The following is a 19,777-nucleotide window of genomic DNA, read 5'->3' as shown; positions in this document are numbered from 1 at the left end:
AACTTAGAGATCGAGGCTATCGAAAAGAATGAAACATGGGAACTTACTACGTTACCCCCTGGAGGCAAAGTTATCGGTGTTAAGTGGGTTTACAAGACAAAACTCAATGAGAATGGGGAAGTAGATAAGTATAAGGCGCAACTCGTTGCAAAAGGGTACAGTCAAGAGTATGGGGTAGATTATGCTGAGGTATTTGCACCGGTGGCTAGACTCGACACCAGTTGAGTCGTGATTTCACTTGCTGCTCAAAAGGGATGGATGCTCTATCAACTAGACGTCAAGTCTGCGTTTTTGCATGGAGAGATAAATGAAGAAGTCTTCGTTGCTCAGACTCTTGGATATGAGAGAATAGGACATGAACACAAAGTATACAAGTTTAAGAAAGCCTTGTATGGTCTCAAGCAAGCTCCTCGAGCTTGGTACAGCCGGATAGAGACTTACTTTGTCAATGAAGGTTTCAAGAAGTGTCCATATGAACACACTTTGTTCATCAAAGCAGCGGATAGAGGTAAAGTTTTGATTGTTTGTCTGTATGTAGATGATTTAATCTTTACTGGAAACAATGAAGTTATGTTTGAAGAATTTAAACGATCCATGATAATAGAATTTGATATGATTGATCTTGGAAAAATGAAGTTCTTCTTGGGTGTTGAGGTGTTGCAACGGTCAGATGGGGTATTCATTGGCCAACGTAAATATGCACAGGAGGTGCTTAACAGGTTCAACATGGATCAATGCAATCCAGTGGATAATCCAGCAGTTCCAGGGTTTAAGTTAAGGAAGGATGAAGGTGGAGTAAGGGTGGACAACACCTTCTACAAACAAATTGTACGAAGCCTCATGTATTTAACTGCTACACGCCCTGACATGGCATTTATTGTAAGCTTGATCAGCAGGTACATGGAGCGCCCTACTGTAATGCATTTACAGGCGGCAAAAAGAGCGTTGAGGTATGTGAAGGGAACCATTGGCCTTGGGGTGTTTTACAGGAAGGGAGGAAATCAGGAGCTTCTGGGATACTCGGACAGTGATTATACAGGGGATCAAGATGACAGAAAGAGTACTTCAGGTTATGTATTTCTAATGAGTTCAGGAGTTGTGTCTTGGTCTTCAAAGAAACAACCAGTGGTCACTCTTTCCACCACTGAGGCCGAGTTTATTGCCGCTGCATCTAGTGCTTGTCAAGTTGTCTGGTTAAGGAGAATCTTAAAGGAACTTTGTCATGATCAGTGCAAGGCTACGGTGCTACTATGTGACAACGTATCAGCTATCAAACTTTCAAAAAATCCAGTTTTGCATGGTCGAAGCAAACATATTGATGTCCGCTTTCACTTCCTGCGTGATCTTACAAAGGAAGAAGTTGTAGATTTGGTTCAGTGCTCAACCCAGGAGCAAATTGCAGATATTTTCACAAAACCATTGAAGCTTGAAGATTTCTTGAAGATGCGAGGCTTGTTGGGCATCTGTGCTTATCCGGGAATAAACTAAATGGTGATAACATTCAGTTTAAGGGAGGATGTTAAACTTGTTAGGAGTCCTTTAACCATTAGGGTTAAGCTTCCTAGTTTCTAGGTCAACTTTGTAGTCGTTAATAATTCCTATTATTAAGGAACCAGTATTGTTTCACGTTCAGTCTTTAACCCTAGTCAGATACCACGATTCTAGGTGCTGTAAAATCGTGGGTTGTTACTTTCATTCAGTTATCTTGTAAGGCTATAAGTAGCCTGTGTTATCTTTGAATTCAATAAAATTATTCTCCCAGAAACCAAGTGTGTATTGAACTTCCTTCTCTTTCAGTTTCTCAAAGATCTTTCTGGTTTTTAACATCATGTTGAACAAGTTAACGATTTTGCAAATCAAATATTAATCAGTGTTGTGAATACCGAGTTAAGTGTGTTGGCTGACAAGGTAATGATTCATCGGCATATCTTCATGGTCAGTTAAAGACAAATTCTAATAGACAGGTTTTAGAGTTACAACCAACAAATAATATTGATGATACCCCTTCTTGTAACTTGAATGACACTCTTTCAAGGGAGACCGATGATGAGCCTATTAAAGAAAATAATATTGCCCATATTTATTCTAATGTTGATGGAGATGTTCCACCTAGTTTTGGTCTGAGGAATGAGTTCAATGTTGTGGATTCAGGGAAGGTCTCCAATGACTTTACCCTAGTTCTTAGTAAATCTCAGCAGAAGAAACAGAAAAAAAAAAAAAAACCAAAAAGTTGACGTATGTAGGCAAGAAGAACCCTATGTTACGAGGGCAGGAAGACAAGTTGTCTCTACCTCTAAATGAAGTTAGTTTATTGGAATATTCGCAGTATTAGGAATTTTGATACGCGTACAGAGCTTTCTAATGTTTCTCATTCCCATCATCCCGACTTGGTTTGCATATCTGAACCTATGGTTACTTTTGATTCTATTCCTTTTGCTTATTGGAATTCATTAGGTCTATCTTTGCTTGCTGTTAATAATAGGGGTGATTTAATGCCTAATATTTGGGTTTTGCATTCTACGAGTTATTGTTCTCCTACTGTGATTTCTTCTTCAGGGCAACAAGTTACTTTTCAGGCTTCTTATGATGGTGTTCTTTCTCAGTTTACTATTGTCTTTGCGGTTACTACTTCGACTCTTCGTCATGCTTTATGGTGCGATCTCTTAAATATTCGTTCTAATACTATAGTACCGTGGATGGCAATTGGTGACTTTAATGCTATTCTTGGAGCACATGAGCAAATGGGTGGTCACTTACCTGCTCGAACTTCGTGCGAGGACTTACTAAGCTTTGTGACTTTACTCATATGGATACTATTGGTGCTTTTTACACTTGGACTAATGGTTGGAGTGTTCGTGGTTACATGGAGAGGCGTCTTGACCGCTCTCTTTGTGACACATGTTGGTTACAATCTTGGTCTCATATTAGTTGTTCAGCTTTGCCTAGGGTTGTTTCTAATCATAATTGTCTAGTTTTCTCGGCTTCTACTATTTGTCTTGGAGGACCGTGCCCTTTTCGATTTTAGTCCATGTGGACATTACATTCAGGACTCTCTGATTTGGTTGCTAAGTGTTGGTAGTCAACTATTGCATATGGGTTACCTATGTTTGTTATGTTGGAAAAGCTTAAAGCCCTTAAGCATTGCCTTCGTGATTGGAACTCTAATACTTTTGGTGATGTCCACAAAAATGTCACTATTGCTAAGGAAAAACTTCATAATATCCAAAATATTATTTGTTCTGATGGGAATTCTGAAGAGAGGTTTAATAAGGAAGTTGTGGCTAAGATAGCTGTCCTCGATGCTCTTCGTATGCAAGAAGCTTTCTGGCGTGATCGTGTCCGAGTTAAATGGCTTACTAAGGGTGATCGTCATATTGCTTTTTTCCATGCTTATGCTCGAGGTAGGCATTCTTCTTCTAGGATTGTTACTCTTTTGGATGGTGATAATGTACTTTCTTCTCATACTGCTATTGTTGATCATGTGGTAAACTTTTATCGATCTTTATATAATTCTCCGTTTGTACCAACTGGAATTGAGGATGTTTGTGGTGGAATTACACCTATGGTTAATGAAGAGGAAATTTTTTTCTCTTTCTTGTTTACCTTCAGCTGAAGAAATTAGAAGTGCTGTTTTTTCTATAGATCCCTCCAGTGCTCCAGGACCTAATGGTTTTCCTGGTTCCTTTTATCAGTCTTGCTAGGATATTGTTGGTTTGGATGTTATTACTTTTGTACAAGTTTTTTTTAAGCGTGGTTGGCTTTATCCGAATGCTAATTGCAACTTTGTGGTGCTTATCCCTAAAGTTGATGGGGCTGCCACTATTGCTCAGTACCAGCCCATTGCTCTTACTAATTTTCTATTCAAAATTATTCCAAAGATTCTTGTTGATCGCCTCGGCCCAATTGCCACTCGCATTATTTCTCCTCACCAAACGACATTTTTAAAAGGTAGACGTATTTCTGATTGTATTGGGCTTGTTTCAAAAGGGTTCAATTTTATGGACAAAACGGCTTTTGGTGGTAATGTAGGCATAAAAGTCGACATTGCTAAAGCTTTTGATACTTTGAATTGGAAGTTTCTTCTCCATGTGCTTTCTAGCTTTGGTTTTTCACACATCTTTGTGGACTGGGTACATGTTTTATTACAATCAGCTCGCCTTTCAATTTTGGTAAATGGCACACTGCATGGGTTTTTCTCTTACTCCTAGGGGGTACATCAGGGTGATCCTCTTTCTCCTCTTCTTTTTTGTTTAGAGGAGGAAGCTCTAAGCAGATGTTTATCTTCGCTTTTCTTTACTAGACGGATTACTACTATTTCAGCCCCATGAGGTTGTTGCCCTCCTACTTATGTGTTTATGCTGATGATCTTTTCATTTTTTGTCGTGGGAATGTTCGATCTCTTCAATCTCTTCGAAATTTCTTGGATAAGTATAGGCGTGCATCAGGGCAACTTGTTAATGCAACTAAGAGTACTTTTTATCTCGGCTCCTCCTCTATTCATCGTAGAGTTCATGTATGTAGACACCTTGGCTTTCAGTTGGGTGTTGTTCCTTTCACTTATCTTGGGGTACCCATTTTTCGTGGTAAGCCAAGGAGAATTCACTTTCAAGCTTTGGTTGACAAGGCTAAAGCCCGCCTCTCAGGTTGGAAAAGAAAACTTCTCTTAATGGTTGGACGACTTCAATTAGTGCAGTCTGTTTATCAAAGCTTATTCCTTCATAGTTTCTCAGTTTATCAATTGCCATCTTGCCTTTTAAACATCTTTCTGCTTGTGCAAGGAATTTTATTTGGTCAGGGGATTTAGCTTCCCGGAAGTTGGTAACTGTTGATTGGAGCATGGTGTATGGACCTAAAAATGAAGGTGGGCTTGGTCTTCGTGATTTAGCTTCCTTGAACTTGACGGCTTTGCTTAGTTTCGGATAGGATGCTTTACAATCCTCTTCTTTGTGGGGTTCTTTTGCTCGTCAGCATTTTCCTCTTTCGCCTTCCAAAAAACAAAATATCTATTTATGGTCTTCTATGTGGCATGGTCTAAAGCGTGCTCTGCCTATTCTGAATAATAATAGTCGTTGGATTATTGGTGATGGGAAGTCCGTTTCCTTTTGGTTTGACAAATGGTTGGATGAATATATTATTAGCCCTTGTTTATCTTCGGTCATTTCACCTAAGGTTCTTCCTGGGGTTTCAGATGTTATTGAAGCACAAAATTGATCTTTCCCAGATTTTTTTATAAATTTATTCCCTTTTGTGGTGCAACAAATTTTACGTCAACCTTTGCCTTTAAATGTCGAGGATGATAAATTTATTTGGGAGCCCTCACGTATCGAGAAGTTTTCCTTGTCTTCTGGTTATCAACTTATTCAAAGGAAACGTAATGATTGTGCTTAGGCTAAGGTTATTTGGTGTCATTTTATTCCGCCACGGCTATCTATTTTGGTTTGGTGGCTTTTTCATGATAAACTTCATACCGAGGGTACGCTTCAACGATGTGGTATTTCCTTGGCATCCATTTGTTGTTTATGTCGTAATTCTGAAGAATCTATTGCTCATCTTTTCTTCGATTGTCAGATATCTAGGCAGCTTTGGAGGTGGTTAGCTTGCCATTTTGGTACCTCTTTGCCTTCTTCAAATTCGTTGGATGTTTTCTGGGATATCTATGTGTGTAAGCCCTTTTCCCAGCAGTTGCACAAGCTTTAGATTTTTGCGGGTCTTTCTACTATTGCGACTATTTGGAAGGCTCGAAATAAGTTTATTTTTTATGGGCTGACCACTCAATTTCCATCGTCTTTGCATGTCTATCAATTTTGCGATTATTCATGGTGGAAAGTTTATTCCTGGTTAATCTCAGGGTTTTGACACTTGAATCATCTCTTCAATAGGGATCCGACCTATCTCTCGCAAGGCGCCTACTATTCTTCCTGTCGTTTGGTCTCCTCATTGGTTTCCTTGTATTAAACTTAATACATATGGTTTATCTAAAGGAAATCTGGTCCTGTTGCTTGTGGAGGAGTTTTCAGGAACTGTCGTGGTCATTTTCAGGAACTGTCATGGTGGAAAGTGACAGCTTTAGTGTTATTTCTGCTCTTCAATCGTCTAATTTTGATCCTTCATAACCTTTTCGTACGTAATGGTTTATTTGTTTGGACCGCATCCAGAAAATGACTTTCTACTCATCTCATATATATCGGGAGGGAAATTTTGTATCTAACGATCGAACGATCACATGAGTACTCAAAGGCTTCACTTTATCCTCATTAAAGTGGTGTAACATCTTTTGGGTGTAGTTCGATTGATGTACTAAGATTCCATCTGAATGGTGCTCTATCTCGAGATCGAGTCTTTCCTAGATCTTTCATCTCAAATTCCGAATTCAGGTGTGAGGTAGTTCTCTCGAGCTCTTCAGGAGTTCCGATGAGATTCATGTCATTGACATAAATTGCAACTATCGCAAAACTGGAATGTGACTACATAATGAACACACATAGTTCGTTGTTTGCATATCTCTGACTAGTCAAATACTCACTCAGACGGTTATACCACATTATTCTGGATTGCTTCAAATCGTAGAGTGAATGCCTCAGCCGAATCGAGAGCGTGTTCTGGGGTTTGGAAATATTTGATCCAGTTAATGTAAGTCCTTCAAGAGCTTTCATATAAATTTCCGTATTAAGATCCCCATAGAGATATGCAGTTACTACATCCATCAGCTGCATACTTAGTTTTTCGGAAACTACCAAACTGATAAGGTAGTGAAAGGTAATCACATCCATAACGAGTGAATAAGTTTCGTCATAGTCAATCCTAAGGCGTTGTGAGAAGCCTTGCGCAACAAGAAGAGTTTTGTAACTCACAATTTTGTTCTTCTCATTACGCTTCCGAACGAAAACCCATTTGTAGCCAATGGGTTTCACATGTGGAGGAGTAGGAGTTACAAGTCCAAACACCTTAAGTTTCGCAAGCGAATCGAGTTCGACTTGGATTGCTTGTTTCTAGTTTGACCAATCAGTTCTACGTCGACATTCATCAACAGAATGGGGTTCAATGTCATCGCTCAACATGATCTCAATAGCTATTACATATGTTAATGCATCGTCGATGATCATCTCATTTCTACACCAAACATCATCCAAGCTAGCATAATGGACCGAAATCTCATGATTCTCGAGAGATAGATTCGTCTCTTCAAGGACGCTTCTGTAATCCAGAATTTCCTTATGAGTTTGATAGAATGAGCAGGTGACAATCGAATTCACGGTAGGCTCTTCAGGTGCCTGTGTCGTGAGTTTCCTATTATGAGGGTGTGAATCCTTTGAAAAGAGGTCTGCCGCGCTTTTGTGTAGGGGCAGATGATTGGCTAGCCGCTAATGTACGTGGATCGGCCAAAATGGCGTCTCGGGCTTCTAGGAGATAGTCCGTCGTACATTTGGTACATCCATCTTTAAAGGCATATTCGTAGTTGGAATACGTGATCTTGTCACTCGCTCTAGACCGGTGAAAACATCTAGCATGGTTTGAAGATCTAATATGCCCTACATTTCAGTTTTAGATTGGGCAGTGCAGGGATCTAAATAAGACAAAGTGGGAGTTGTTCACGATAAATTGCATCGTTCTTTAGGAACGTTGATGTTTTTACCTCCCCTAATGATAGGAAGATTGTCTCATAGAAGTGAAAATTTGTGAAATGCGCGGTAAATAGATCGCCTATCAAAGGTTCTAAGTAACGAATGATTAAAAAAGAATTATATCCGACATAGATTCCCATCCTTCGATGAGGCCCCATTTTTGTAAGTAAGGGTAACAAAATCGGCACATAGACTGCACAACCAAAAACGTGCAGATGCGATATGTTGGGTTTGTATCTGGTAACCAACTGAAGGGTGGTATATGGTTGGGTCACAACAGGCCTTAGACAGACTAACATGGCTGTGTGTAGTATTGCATGACCCTAAGCAGCGATTCGGAGCCTGGTACGTTTGATTAACAATTGAACAATTATTTGTAAACGCTTAATGAATGCCTCTGCCAGGCCGTTATGAGTGTGAACATGAGGTACTGGATGTTCAACTTCAACCACAACCAACATGCAATAGTCATCAAAAGTTTAGATGTGAATTCTCTTGCATTATTTAATCGAATAAATTTGATCGGATAATCAGGATGATGCGCCTTGAGCTTGATAACCTGAGGCCAATAGTTTGGAGAATGCATAGTTCCTTATGGACAATAAGCACATGTGTGACCAACGTGTGGAAGCGTCAACCAAAATCGTAAAATATCTAAATGGTCCGCAGGGAAGGGTGAATCGATCCACAAATGTTCCCCCCTGAAAAAATTCAAATGAATCTTATCATAATAAGGCTTAATAATAAGCTTTCTCATGTAGCAGGTTTAACATGCGATTCCTTGAATTGAACCTAAATTTTAGGTTAGTGGATGCCTATGTGATGATTTGAGGATATGACACATCGCTGTTCATCCAGGGTGTCCCAAATGATCATGCGAAAGTGTAATTTCGTGCATGGTCCTAGAGGTAGGGTCGGCTAAATAGTGGCTTTCTATAGGGCATATGGTCGTAATATACAGACCACTCGAGATACGCTTCATCTTCTCTAAAATACGCTTCTTGCCATATTCGTAGGAAGTGATGCACAGAAATTCAACTTCATTTTCTACGTAGGTTTTAGCTTGGCAATTATTATCTCTAATGTCCTTGAAACTCAATAATGTTCTTTTGGAATGTGGAGAATAGAGTGCCTTATCAATGGTCAAAATTGTACCATTGACAACATTATACGTGCCTTATCGTATCCTTCGATCAGGTTGGATGGGCCTGAAAGGGTTGTCAGAGGTGCATTCTTAGGTATGAAGTTAGTGAAATAGATGCGTTCACGCAAAACTGGGTTGGGGGGGGGGGTTCGCCACTATGTGGAATTCGGCACTATTATTCTAAAATTTAACTAGAAATAGTTCATGTCTAAGATTCTAATCTTCCATAGGGGTGGTATCCTCCTAAAAGTTATAAATCTCCATCTTGGTATTTTTCGATTCATCCACTTGCACAAAGTTTGATTCAAACTTCTTACAACGAGAATGATATTCACGGCAGAGGCCGTGGGTTCAACGGCAACCCATTAATTTGAACTGATAGTGAAAAACTCTCAATGTTGTAAAACCCTAAAAATTTTTTATTTTAATTTCAAAGAAAAAAAAATATTGAATTTCAAGTAAGGACTCATCAGTGACGACTTCAGGTCGTCGAGGAAGTAAGCGAAGGTGGTTGGGCATGGTTGCAGGCCATGCTACTCGACGGTTCAAGGGAGGCGACGCTATTTGGGCATCAAGTTTAAGGTTTAGGCCTACAGCCGTGACTCCAGGTTTGGGTTCTCAGCTCAGGGGAAAAAAAGGAGCCCATCAACATAGATGGGTTTTCAACGAAACCCTAAAAAATTCTTTATAATTTTTTTCAATTCCAGATTAACTCAATGCCTATTCATATTAATAATTTAATGCATGGACATATATTTGATGCAATTAATGGCAATATCAAATTCACATAATTCAATAATTATAAATAGAATGCATACACAATTTATGTAGAATCTAAATTTTGAAAAAAGGTAAAGTTGGGTCATGCATTGTGGTGAATGTTCATGCTATCAAGGCTGCAAAAATATCGAGATAAAAACTGTTGTTTTGAAAGAACTTCATTGCTGATGATATTGCTGAACTGGTATGATGTAGAAAACTTCCACGTTAGATTCGTAAGCGTAGTGGTAGGAGCGTGCTGATAATGTGTTGTAGCCTATATTTAACTGACAAGGAAAGGGGGGCCGGCGGCACAAAGAAAATAGAGAAAGAGAGATGTGTTTGTAGGGTTGTGTAGAGGATGTGTTATTCCCCCTACGCATGCCTTTATTTATAGTAATAGGGAAGAGAAGAAATCCTTCTCCTCCAAGGAATACAAGTCTTAATAGGAAAGAAAAACTAGAAACAAATCTAATCTAAGATATATACAATCACACTTAAATAAGATGTTTATAACATACATATACATATATATATATATATATATATCTATGTGTGTATGTATCATCTATTATTTGGATAATAGATGATATATATTCATTTATCAGGACATATATCAATTACAAAGGGAGCATTGAGACTGTTCATCTATTTCATGATCTCAGTACTAGATGAATCGTTTATATGGATCCTCTCTCTTTTAGCATTGTCTTGCAACATCTTTAATTATTCTTTTGCATTTTCAGATGTTTGTTTGCAAGTTGTTCATGTGTTCATGTTCTTCATCTATATATTATGAATCATATATTTGCTCCTATCATTAATGAAATATGGTGTTCCCCTTAAAATAGATAGAATGATATTCAACTTCGGGTGCATACAAAAAAGCAATCCGATTAAATAAATGTGATTAAACATAAGCCTATGCCCCTGACAGAAAACAAACATTATGAATCCTGATGAAATATGGTGCTCCCGTTAAAATAGATAGAATGAAATTCAATTTTGGGTGCATACAAAAAAGCAGTCTAATTAGATAAACGTGATTACACATAAGCCTAGCCCCTGATAGAATACAAACATTAGTTGGGCAAAAAGGGTCAACATTTTAGGTTTTTTGAAGAGGAATTTTACCCGACGAATAGAGTTCAACAGGCAAAGCTTTAGGCATCGGGTATACTTTTCGTGCCAAATATATACAGAGAAAGGTGAGAGACATGATTGGCATATTTAATTCCTTCACTAATTTTCATAGTCTGCAAAATTAATTTCAACAATCCAACTATCAAACTTGTTTGTATATACTCCAAGATCGCAACACCAAAAATCACCAAAAACAAACTTTCAGAGATTAGGTAACGGGACAAAATCCTTCAACGGTTACAAACAAAAAAAATCATGATTTAATGGTTCTTTTAGCTCTGATTTTGATGATCTTTTATAACTACACTCCTCGACCCTAGAAGAATACAATGAACGAACCCGATCATCAATTTAAAATACTTACAATAGTGGATACCACAAAAACTTATGCTCTACTTAGTGGAAGTAAATAGAACAAACTCTAATTGTTTGTTGAATCTATTGTTGATAGGATAAACACTCTACAAAACTAGTTTTAATAATCCAAATGTCAAACTTGTTTGTATATACTCCGATATCGCATAACCAAAAATTCAAAAAGCAAACGTTCAAAGAGATTAGGTAACGAGACAAAATCTTCCAATAGTTACAAAGCAAAAATCATGACTTAATGGTTATTTTAGCTTTGGTTTTGATATTTTTTTTTACAAATGCACTCCTTGACCTTAGAAAAATACAATAAACGAACCCGATCATCAATTTAAACTATAGTGGACACCACAAAAGCTTCCATTCTACTTAATGAAAATATAGAATAAACTCTTAATTGTTTGTTGAATCTATTGTTCTGATTGGATGAACATTCTATAAAACTAATTTCAATGATCCTCCTGTCAAAATTATTTGTATATACTTCAAGATCGGATAAACCAAAAAACACCAAAAATAAACCTTTACGGATTAGGCAACAGAATGGAATCCTTCGACGGTTACAAATAAAAAATCACGATTTAACGGTTATTTTAGCAATACTTTTGATAATTTTTTACCCTAGAAGAAGACAATGAACGAACCCAATCATCAATTTAAAATATTTACACTAGTGGACATCACAAAATCTTCCATTCTATTCAATGGAAGTATAAAATAAATTCTAAGTGTTTGTTGAATCAATTGTTTTGACGGGATACACATTCTACGAAACTAGTTTCAACGATTCAACCTTCAAACTTATATATATATATATATATATATATATATATATATATATATATTCTGAGACTGTATACGCCAAAAATCACCAAAATAAACTTTCAAGGATTAGGTAACATGCTTTTTTTTTTTTTTTTATTTTATTTGTAGGCTTCTATGTTGCTGAATAAGGATGAGTACGTAGCCAACCTTTCCCAGCAGAAACTGGACATGGTAATAGAGGAGATGACATCTAATTTAGAGGTGTCTTTACAGTTGCTGATGGAGGTGGTTGGCGGACAGAAAGGCAAAGAATTCGGCATCCTAGGAGTGGGTCAGGTTTAGGACCTTGGGGAAACTTATTATTAATCTAGCTCTCATCCTCCAAGCAAGACGTCTTCCAAACTGCATATAGTTGGAGACGGAGCTAGTGAGCCATCAAGAAGAAGCTCCACACAAGCAAGAAACCGTGCGTTGACGAGTGGAGGGCCTTTGGTACATTGTTAGGATAGTGCAAGCAATGTCAGCTTCTAGCATTCGCATTTCCAATCCTCCAAGCGACCTTTAGGAGCCATTCCACTAGCCACCTCAGCAGTAACTCCAGTAGTTGTACTTAGTTTTTTTGTTACATACAATTGTACGAATATTTTTTTTTATGTAATTAAATTAATTTCTTTAATTTTGTGATTTATTTTAGCCTTTTAGACTAATATAATTAGAATTAATACATTATTTAAATCAAATATTTTTTTTAATTTTGAATTAAAAAAAATATATTGAAAAGCTTTGCCCAACGAATATATTCGTCGAGTAGACTTTTATTGTATTTTTTTCCTTTTAAATAATTGCTTGACTAATATGCGTCAAGCTAAATTTTTATTATTACTTTGTTTCCAGAAACTCAACAAAATTTTTGTCGTCAAACAAGCTATATTTGTCGGGTCAGGTCGGTCAATGCTCTTTTAACCGATGACTTTATTTAGTTTGGTCAATAGTGTTCGCCAGACGAATGCTGATATTTTGTCAGGTAGACATTTGAGCAACAGGTTTTGCATGACAAACTTTGACCCACAAAATTTTGACGAGCAAAATTATAGGTGACGAAACAGTATATGGCCTGACAAATCCTGGTGTTTTTTGTAGTGCAATGAATTTCTTCATATCTATAGGTCACGCCAAATTTGAAAATCTAAAGGAGAAAACAAATGCATTTATGTGACAAATACCTCATAACACCCCAAGTCTATTAACAAAGACAATGATACCAATATAATTAAATCTGGCTTCATTTCATCTTATGTGACAAATTTCTTGATCTTGAGGAAAATTTGCACGACCAACAATTAACCTAAACTCCCACACATATACCACAAGAATATTGAGTGTAATTAACACTTTTGGAAAGGTGTTAATTATGCATAGTCTTCTACTTGCACGCACATGATGAATTATTTATTGTTGATGTATGTGAATCCAATTGTGCATTCACTACAACAAAAAAGATGTTTTAGAAAGAAAAAAAAATTTCTCGCTCAAAGTTTCCATTTTGTTAAACTTTAAAACTTTTACTCGGTATAGTGAGTAAAGATAGATTACCACGCTAAGAGTCCATCTACAGTGAGGAAATGTTTTTTTTGCAAAATATTTGAATTTCTCGCTAGAGCAAGGACAAGTTTTGTAATCAAAATTGGGTTTGTTTTTGCAAAGAACAAATAATATCCTTGTAAAAAGCATTGTATAGCGAGAAAACTAAGTTTCCTTGCTAGAGATTTCCTCACTAAAAGACCATTTTGTTATAGGGATTTCATGTATAGGCTGTTCAGTTGAGAGTCCTCACAACTAAAGCTTTTATGAAACAGTATGAATGTAATTTATTGAGGTTAATTAGTACACTGATGGCGATGGAATGAATGGAAAATACCGAGATACTCACTAGTGAGTATTGATGTACTCACTTTCTGACTTGATTCAATAAAAAAAATGTCACATGTTTCTTTTTTTAAAAGGCCAAGAAAAATTAAAGAACATGTCCATTATTTTTCAAAACAATAAAATAATTCAAAATATCATTGGACAAAATTAAAAGGTGAGTACCCAAGTATTATCCGAAATGAATTGGTGTCTAATGCCCAATTGATGAAACCTTGTTTGACAAAATTGTTATTTGCTTCATATATTGTTGTCCCTACTACATCACAACTAGTATGCACTTCCAGAAGTTCAAATTAGGGTACTTGACTTGCATTCCAAACATATGGCTGCATTGAGTCAACATTGACTGCCCATAATTTTCTATGGAGTTTTTACATATTCAAACGGAAAAGGCAAGATCAAAATGTTCAATTATAACAAAGTCCAAATACACAGTCCTCGTATCTATTAACTATTTTATGCACACAGCCAATGACCATGTTGATTGTGAATCTACAAAATTAGATAAATATTTTTGGTTATACGATATGAAATGATTAGAGGGTAAGCTAGCCCTGCCACAATTAAGGTGAGATGGTCAGCAGATTAATTGAAATTTTTACCATCAGAATGGCTAACTGGAATGGAAGAGAATGTGAAGTGTTCACTTTATCAGGATTATTGAATTCAAGGGCCATGGCAGTCATTGTTGGTTGAGACCCAAGTATCAGTTTTGGACTGAAAAAGATAGAAAGGAATAAGCTTAATCAATTACTGAACGGAATTCCAATTTCCATGCTCTGGTTTCACAGAAAGTGTAAAAGTAGCTCCAGTGGGATAGAAATAATTGAGCTCGTGGATTAATGGCTATTTTTATTTTATTTTATTCAATTAGCAGATGGTTCTTCTCTTGACTAAAATACAAACATTCCATGTAGAAAAGTAATGGTTCCCACGTCACAATGAATAGAACCAATTAAAAAATAAAGAAAAAAAAAGAAAAAGAAAAAAGAAAAAGGAAATGACATAAATCCCATCCATCCACCCTTCAGGCAGCCTCGCCTATAAATACCATACCTCCTCTTCAACTATTCACACCTCAAAACCTCCCAATACATCATCTTTCTTCCTCAGTCTTTCTCTTTATCAATTAGTTATTTCACACTTCCCAAACGCATCTCAGAATCATGGGTGTATTCACATACGAATCTGAGTTCACCTCCGCCATTCCTCCTGCTAGGTTGTTCAATGCCTTTGTTCTTGATGCTGACAACCTCATCCCCAAGATTGCACCACAAGCAGTGAAGAGCACTGAGATCCTTGAAGGAGATGGCGGAGTTGGAACCATTAAGAAGATCAACTTCGGTGAAGGTAGCACATACAGCTATGTGAAGCACAGAATTGATGGGGTTGACAAGGACAACTTTGTCTACAAGTATAGTGTGATTGAAGGAGATGTTATCTCTGAGACGATTGAGAAGATCTCTTATGAGACTAAGTTGGTTGCTTCCAGCAGCGGTTCTGTCATCAAGAGCACTAGCCACTACCACACCAAAGGTGACATTGAGATCAAGGAAGAGCATGTTAAGGCTGGTAAGGAGAAGGCCTCCCACCTCTTCAAGTTGATTGAGAACTACCTCTTGGAGCACCAGGATGCCTACAACTAAATTAATGTTGTCTACTGCCGGAAGAAGTATTATTAAGTAGTTGTGTCCTCTTTTGGCATCAAACAATGTATTGGTGTGGTTTTCATTCCCTTTTCTTTAAGTTTTGAAACAGTGTTTTGGCTTGTAATTGAAGCTTTTGAGTGGAGTGAATATTGTGTTTCCTTTCATTTACAAATAAATAAGAAGAAATCATATTTGATGATATATTTTCAAATTTCTTTTTCAATTTTCATTTTTCTAACTTGACTTCTATTATTTCATGTGACATGTCATGTCAATCACACCAAAAGATCACATGATAACTAATTGGCTTTTTAGCTAAAATGGGCTCTGAGATTTGCATAACACTTCACTTTGGTCCATGAGATTGAAAATCAATAGAAATGGTATTTGAGATTGTCCACCATCTATTATTTTGGTCATTCCGTTAAAAACTCCGTTAAGTGTCTTGGAGATCTTGGCCGAAAGTTTGGACAATTTTCAAAGCTTCATAACTCAATCGTTTCTTAACCAAATTCAACCCATAATATATCAAAATGAAGATATGAAAGTGTAGAACAAGATTATACCATTTGGAAGCTTAATGGCTGTTGGAGATGGCCGGAAAATAGCCTGAAGGGTGACTGGTCCGTGGGAAAAATGGAAAACTGGAAAACTCGCTAAAAACTGAGTAAAATTTAAACGTTCATAACTTCTTCAATACTCAATGAAATCAAGTGATTCAAAAACAAAAATCATACTTCTCGATGAGACGAAGAGCATGGTACCTTTTTCGAAGGCTAACTAGCTGTGGTTTGGCCCAAAAACAGTTTGAAAGTGGCTATCTTGGTTGTCGAGTTAGCCACTTTCGATCAATTTACCGGCCAAAACACGGCAAGTTAGCCTGTGAAAAAGGTACCATTATCTTCCTCTTTGAGGAGTATGATTTTCATTTTTAATCAATCGATTTTGTTGAGTATTGAAGAAGTTATGAACGTTTAAAATTTACCCAGTTTCAGGCGAGTTTTCCAGTTTTTCCGCGGACCAGTCACATTTCAGGCTATTTTTTGGCCATCTTCGGCAACCATTTGGCTTCCAAATAGGTAGAATCTTGTTCTCCACGTTCCTATCTTCATTGTGATATATTATGGGTTGAATTTGGTTATGAAACGATTGAGTTACGAAACTTTGAAGATTGCCCAAACTTCCGGCCAAGAGATTCAGGACACTTATAAGAGTTTTTAACGGAAGGACTAAAATAATGAATAGTGGACAATCTCAAGGACCATTTCTATTGATTTTCAATCTCAGGGACCAAAGTCATGTGTTATGCAAATCTCAGGGACCATTTTGGATAAAAAAGCCTAACTAATTTAAGAAAACAAATTAATCTTATCTACCACCTAATATGCAATCTATTTAAAGAAAAACCAATGAAATGACTGAAAACTTTGAGTTTTAACGATAAGGACAAAATAAATGGTAAAGTGAATAGTATTAGGATTGACTTTTTAATGTAAAAATATGATTTTTCGTTAAAATGAACAGTACCGAAAACTTTTCGTTAAAGTTCCCTCAATTTAAAGCATCATATTTTCTAACTACACGAGTTGACCACACATATTTAACATTTACAGTTATCATGGTATGACAAATGAATATACATATGCCATAGTCTTTTTGCATGAGTTGACCCAATCCCTTATATTTGAATAAGAATCCTTGCACTCAGCTACATTTATATTTGTAGACTAATAAATGTATCGGTCTGGTCTCATTGAGTTTCAAAAATAATATATTATCACATATATTTGAATAAGAATCCTTGCTCTCAGCTACTTATATATACTCTATTAATTTAATAGACTCTGTTTGAATTGTCCTTGGTAAAGTCTGCCAAACATACTCACTACAATGGAGTTCCAACAAGGCAATTACTTTAAGGCCTCATTCGAATGATAACTAACAAATTTACGGTACAATGAAGGTAGAGAATAATGATTTTATTTATTTATTTATTATTACTTCTTTTTTAAGGGGATAAGGAGGTTAGAAATGGAAAAAAACTTCTCCTTTCTATACCATTTTGAGGAGGATTAAAATAGATAAGTTTTCTTCTAAGTAATTCATCTCCTACTCCAAGTTTGCTACAAATTTTTCATTTATTCCTTCAACATACCTTGACAATAGTGGTTTATCCATTGCAACCCAATCCTTTATACTACACAAGACTTAAGTGATAATTCTTTTACCGTCAACATATATATTAGTAATCGCAACATTTTAAAAGCTTCACACACGTAATTAGCTGTTGATATATATATATATATATATATATTTTTTTTTTTAATAGTGGAAAATGATTAGGCGAGATTGATTATTCAACAATAGGCGCATGCATTGCATAAAGAAATGGCAAAAGAATAGGAAATTTAGTTTACAAATCAAGGGACGAAAAAAAAAGTTATTGAAAAATAAATATTATTCCATAGACATACAAGAAAGAAAAACACTCCAAATTGACAAGCATGCTACGTAACGAAAACATTAGTCTTGCTAAGACTTGATACCTCCAAGGTGAGAACAGATGTACTTATAAAGACTTAATATACTAAAACAAATAATAAAGCAATCTTAAACCTTTATTAACGATGGGAAAGTAATCATAATTCTTATCCGACTAGAAAACCATAATACACACCATATCAAAAACACCCTAACATAAAAACGAACCAAGTTGTTTAGATTTTCCAATAAATTTTACGGAGGTTAATTAGTTAATATTAGTACGTATCTTACAAAAAGTCTATATGCACTTCTAGAAGTTTAATTTTTTTTTTTTTTTTTTGGGTCAAACTCCAGACGTTCAAATTAGGGCGACTTGACTTGCATTTCAGCATTAGCTAGTTGCAATTTGTCAACATTGATTGGCCACCGTTTTCCTTTAGGCTTTCACCTCTCCAAAGGGAAATGGCTCAAAATAATTTCAACTGTAACAAGTATGATTTATGCTGTTATCCCAATGCACAGTCCTCGTCCCTGTTAACCTATTTAAGCACACAGCCAAATGAAAAATGACTCAAAATTGTCAACATACAGTAGTAGACAACGAAAATTGAATTATTAGAAGTCCCACATGCATGGTTCATGCATGTTCTCATACTATTGTTTATCATCAAATGGAATCTCATAGTACAAACCCATGTTATATATGGGAAATAATTGAGGTTATAGTCGACCTCGTGATTAATTGGGTATTTTCTTATTCAATATATATCCAGATGGTCCTTCCCTTCCTCTTTACTAAAATACAAAATTCCACGTAGAAAAAGTAATGGTTCCCACACGTAAATGAATAGAACCAAGCAGGAACTTGCATAATAAAACCATATGATCAACCTTCGGCCTCACCCTATAAATACATACCTCCTCCCTCACTTCTTCACAACTCAAAACCTCCCATTACATCATCTTCCTCTTCATCAATATCTATTTTCTTACTTTCCAAACATTTCTCAGAATCATGGGTGTTTTCACATACGAATTCGAGTTCACCTCCGTCATCCCCCCTCCTAGGTTGTACAATGCTTTTGTTCTTGATGCTGACAACCTCATCCCCAAGATTGCACCACAGGCAGTGAAGAGCACTGAGATCCTTGAAGGAGATGGCGGAGTTGGAACCATTAAGAAGATCAACTTCGGTGAAGGTAGCACATACAGCTATGTGAAGCATAGAATTGATGGGGTTGACAAGGACAACTTTGTTTACAAGTATAGTGTGATCGAAGGAGATGCTATCACTGAGACAATTGAGAAGATCTCTTATGAGACCAAGTTGGTGGCTTCCGGTAGCGGTTCCGTCATCAAGAGCATAAGCCACTATCACACAAAAGGTGACGTTGAGATCAAGGAAGAGCATGTTAAGGCTGGCAAAGAGAAGGCCTCCCATCTCTTCAAGTTGATTGAGAACTACCTCTTGGAGAACCAAGACTCCTACAACTAAATTCATATTGCCTGTTGCAGCAAAAAGCATTAATAAGTAGTTGTGTGATCTTTTGGCTTCATACAATGCATCGGTGTGGTTTTCATTCCCTTTTTCTTTAAGTTTTGAAACATTGTTTTGACTTATAATTGGAGCTTCTGAATAAAGAGTGAATATTGTATTTCTTTTCATTTACAAATAAATAAGAAGAAAATCACATTGTTGATATATTTGCAAGTTTCACCGTGGTAATGAATAATGTTCAATTTTCATTTTTCTAACTTGACCTCTATTATTCTATATGACATGTCAAGTCAATCACACCAAAAGATCCCACAATAACTAATTTAAGAAAACAAATGAATCTTATTTACCACCTAATGCGCGTTCAGGTTAAAGCATAATATTTTCTAACTACACAAGTTGACAAAACGCATAC

The 19,777-nt window shown here is 36.5% G+C and overlaps 3 protein-coding genes across 3 annotated transcripts; all 3 read left to right on the top strand.

Annotated features, from left to right (window-relative positions):
- Positions 1-2,408: 2,408 nt before the first annotated feature.
- On the top strand, positions 2,409-12,144 carry LOC137717070 (uncharacterized). The gene is made up of 4 exons (XM_068456384.1): positions 2,409-2,900; positions 3,125-3,565; positions 3,702-4,130; positions 11,971-12,144. Exons 1-4 carry the CDS (start codon positions 2,409-2,411, stop codon positions 12,142-12,144), a joined length of 1,536 nt encoding a protein of 511 aa, XP_068312485.1.
- Positions 12,145-14,806: 2,662 nt separating this feature from the next.
- On the top strand, positions 14,807-15,542 carry LOC137717937 (major strawberry allergen Fra a 1-3-like). Its single transcript, XM_068457447.1, has one exon. The coding sequence runs from the start codon at positions 14,898-14,900 to the stop codon at positions 15,375-15,377; it is 480 nt and encodes a 159-aa protein (XP_068313548.1). The 5' UTR covers positions 14,807-14,897; the 3' UTR covers positions 15,378-15,542.
- A 3,281-nt stretch (positions 15,543-18,823) lies between these two features.
- LOC137718255 (major strawberry allergen Fra a 1-3-like) lies at positions 18,824-19,581 on the top strand. Its single transcript, XM_068457772.1, has one exon. The coding sequence runs from the start codon at positions 18,880-18,882 to the stop codon at positions 19,357-19,359; it is 480 nt and encodes a 159-aa protein (XP_068313873.1). The 5' UTR covers positions 18,824-18,879; the 3' UTR covers positions 19,360-19,581.
- Positions 19,582-19,777: the final 196 nt, after the last annotated feature.

Source organism: Pyrus communis, chromosome 15 (assembly GCF_963583255.1).
Source record: "Pyrus communis chromosome 15, drPyrComm1.1, whole genome shotgun sequence".
In the NCBI taxonomy this organism is placed as follows: Eukaryota; Viridiplantae; Streptophyta; class Magnoliopsida; order Rosales; family Rosaceae; genus Pyrus; species Pyrus communis.
This window is presented reverse-complemented; position numbering and strand designations above follow the sequence as displayed.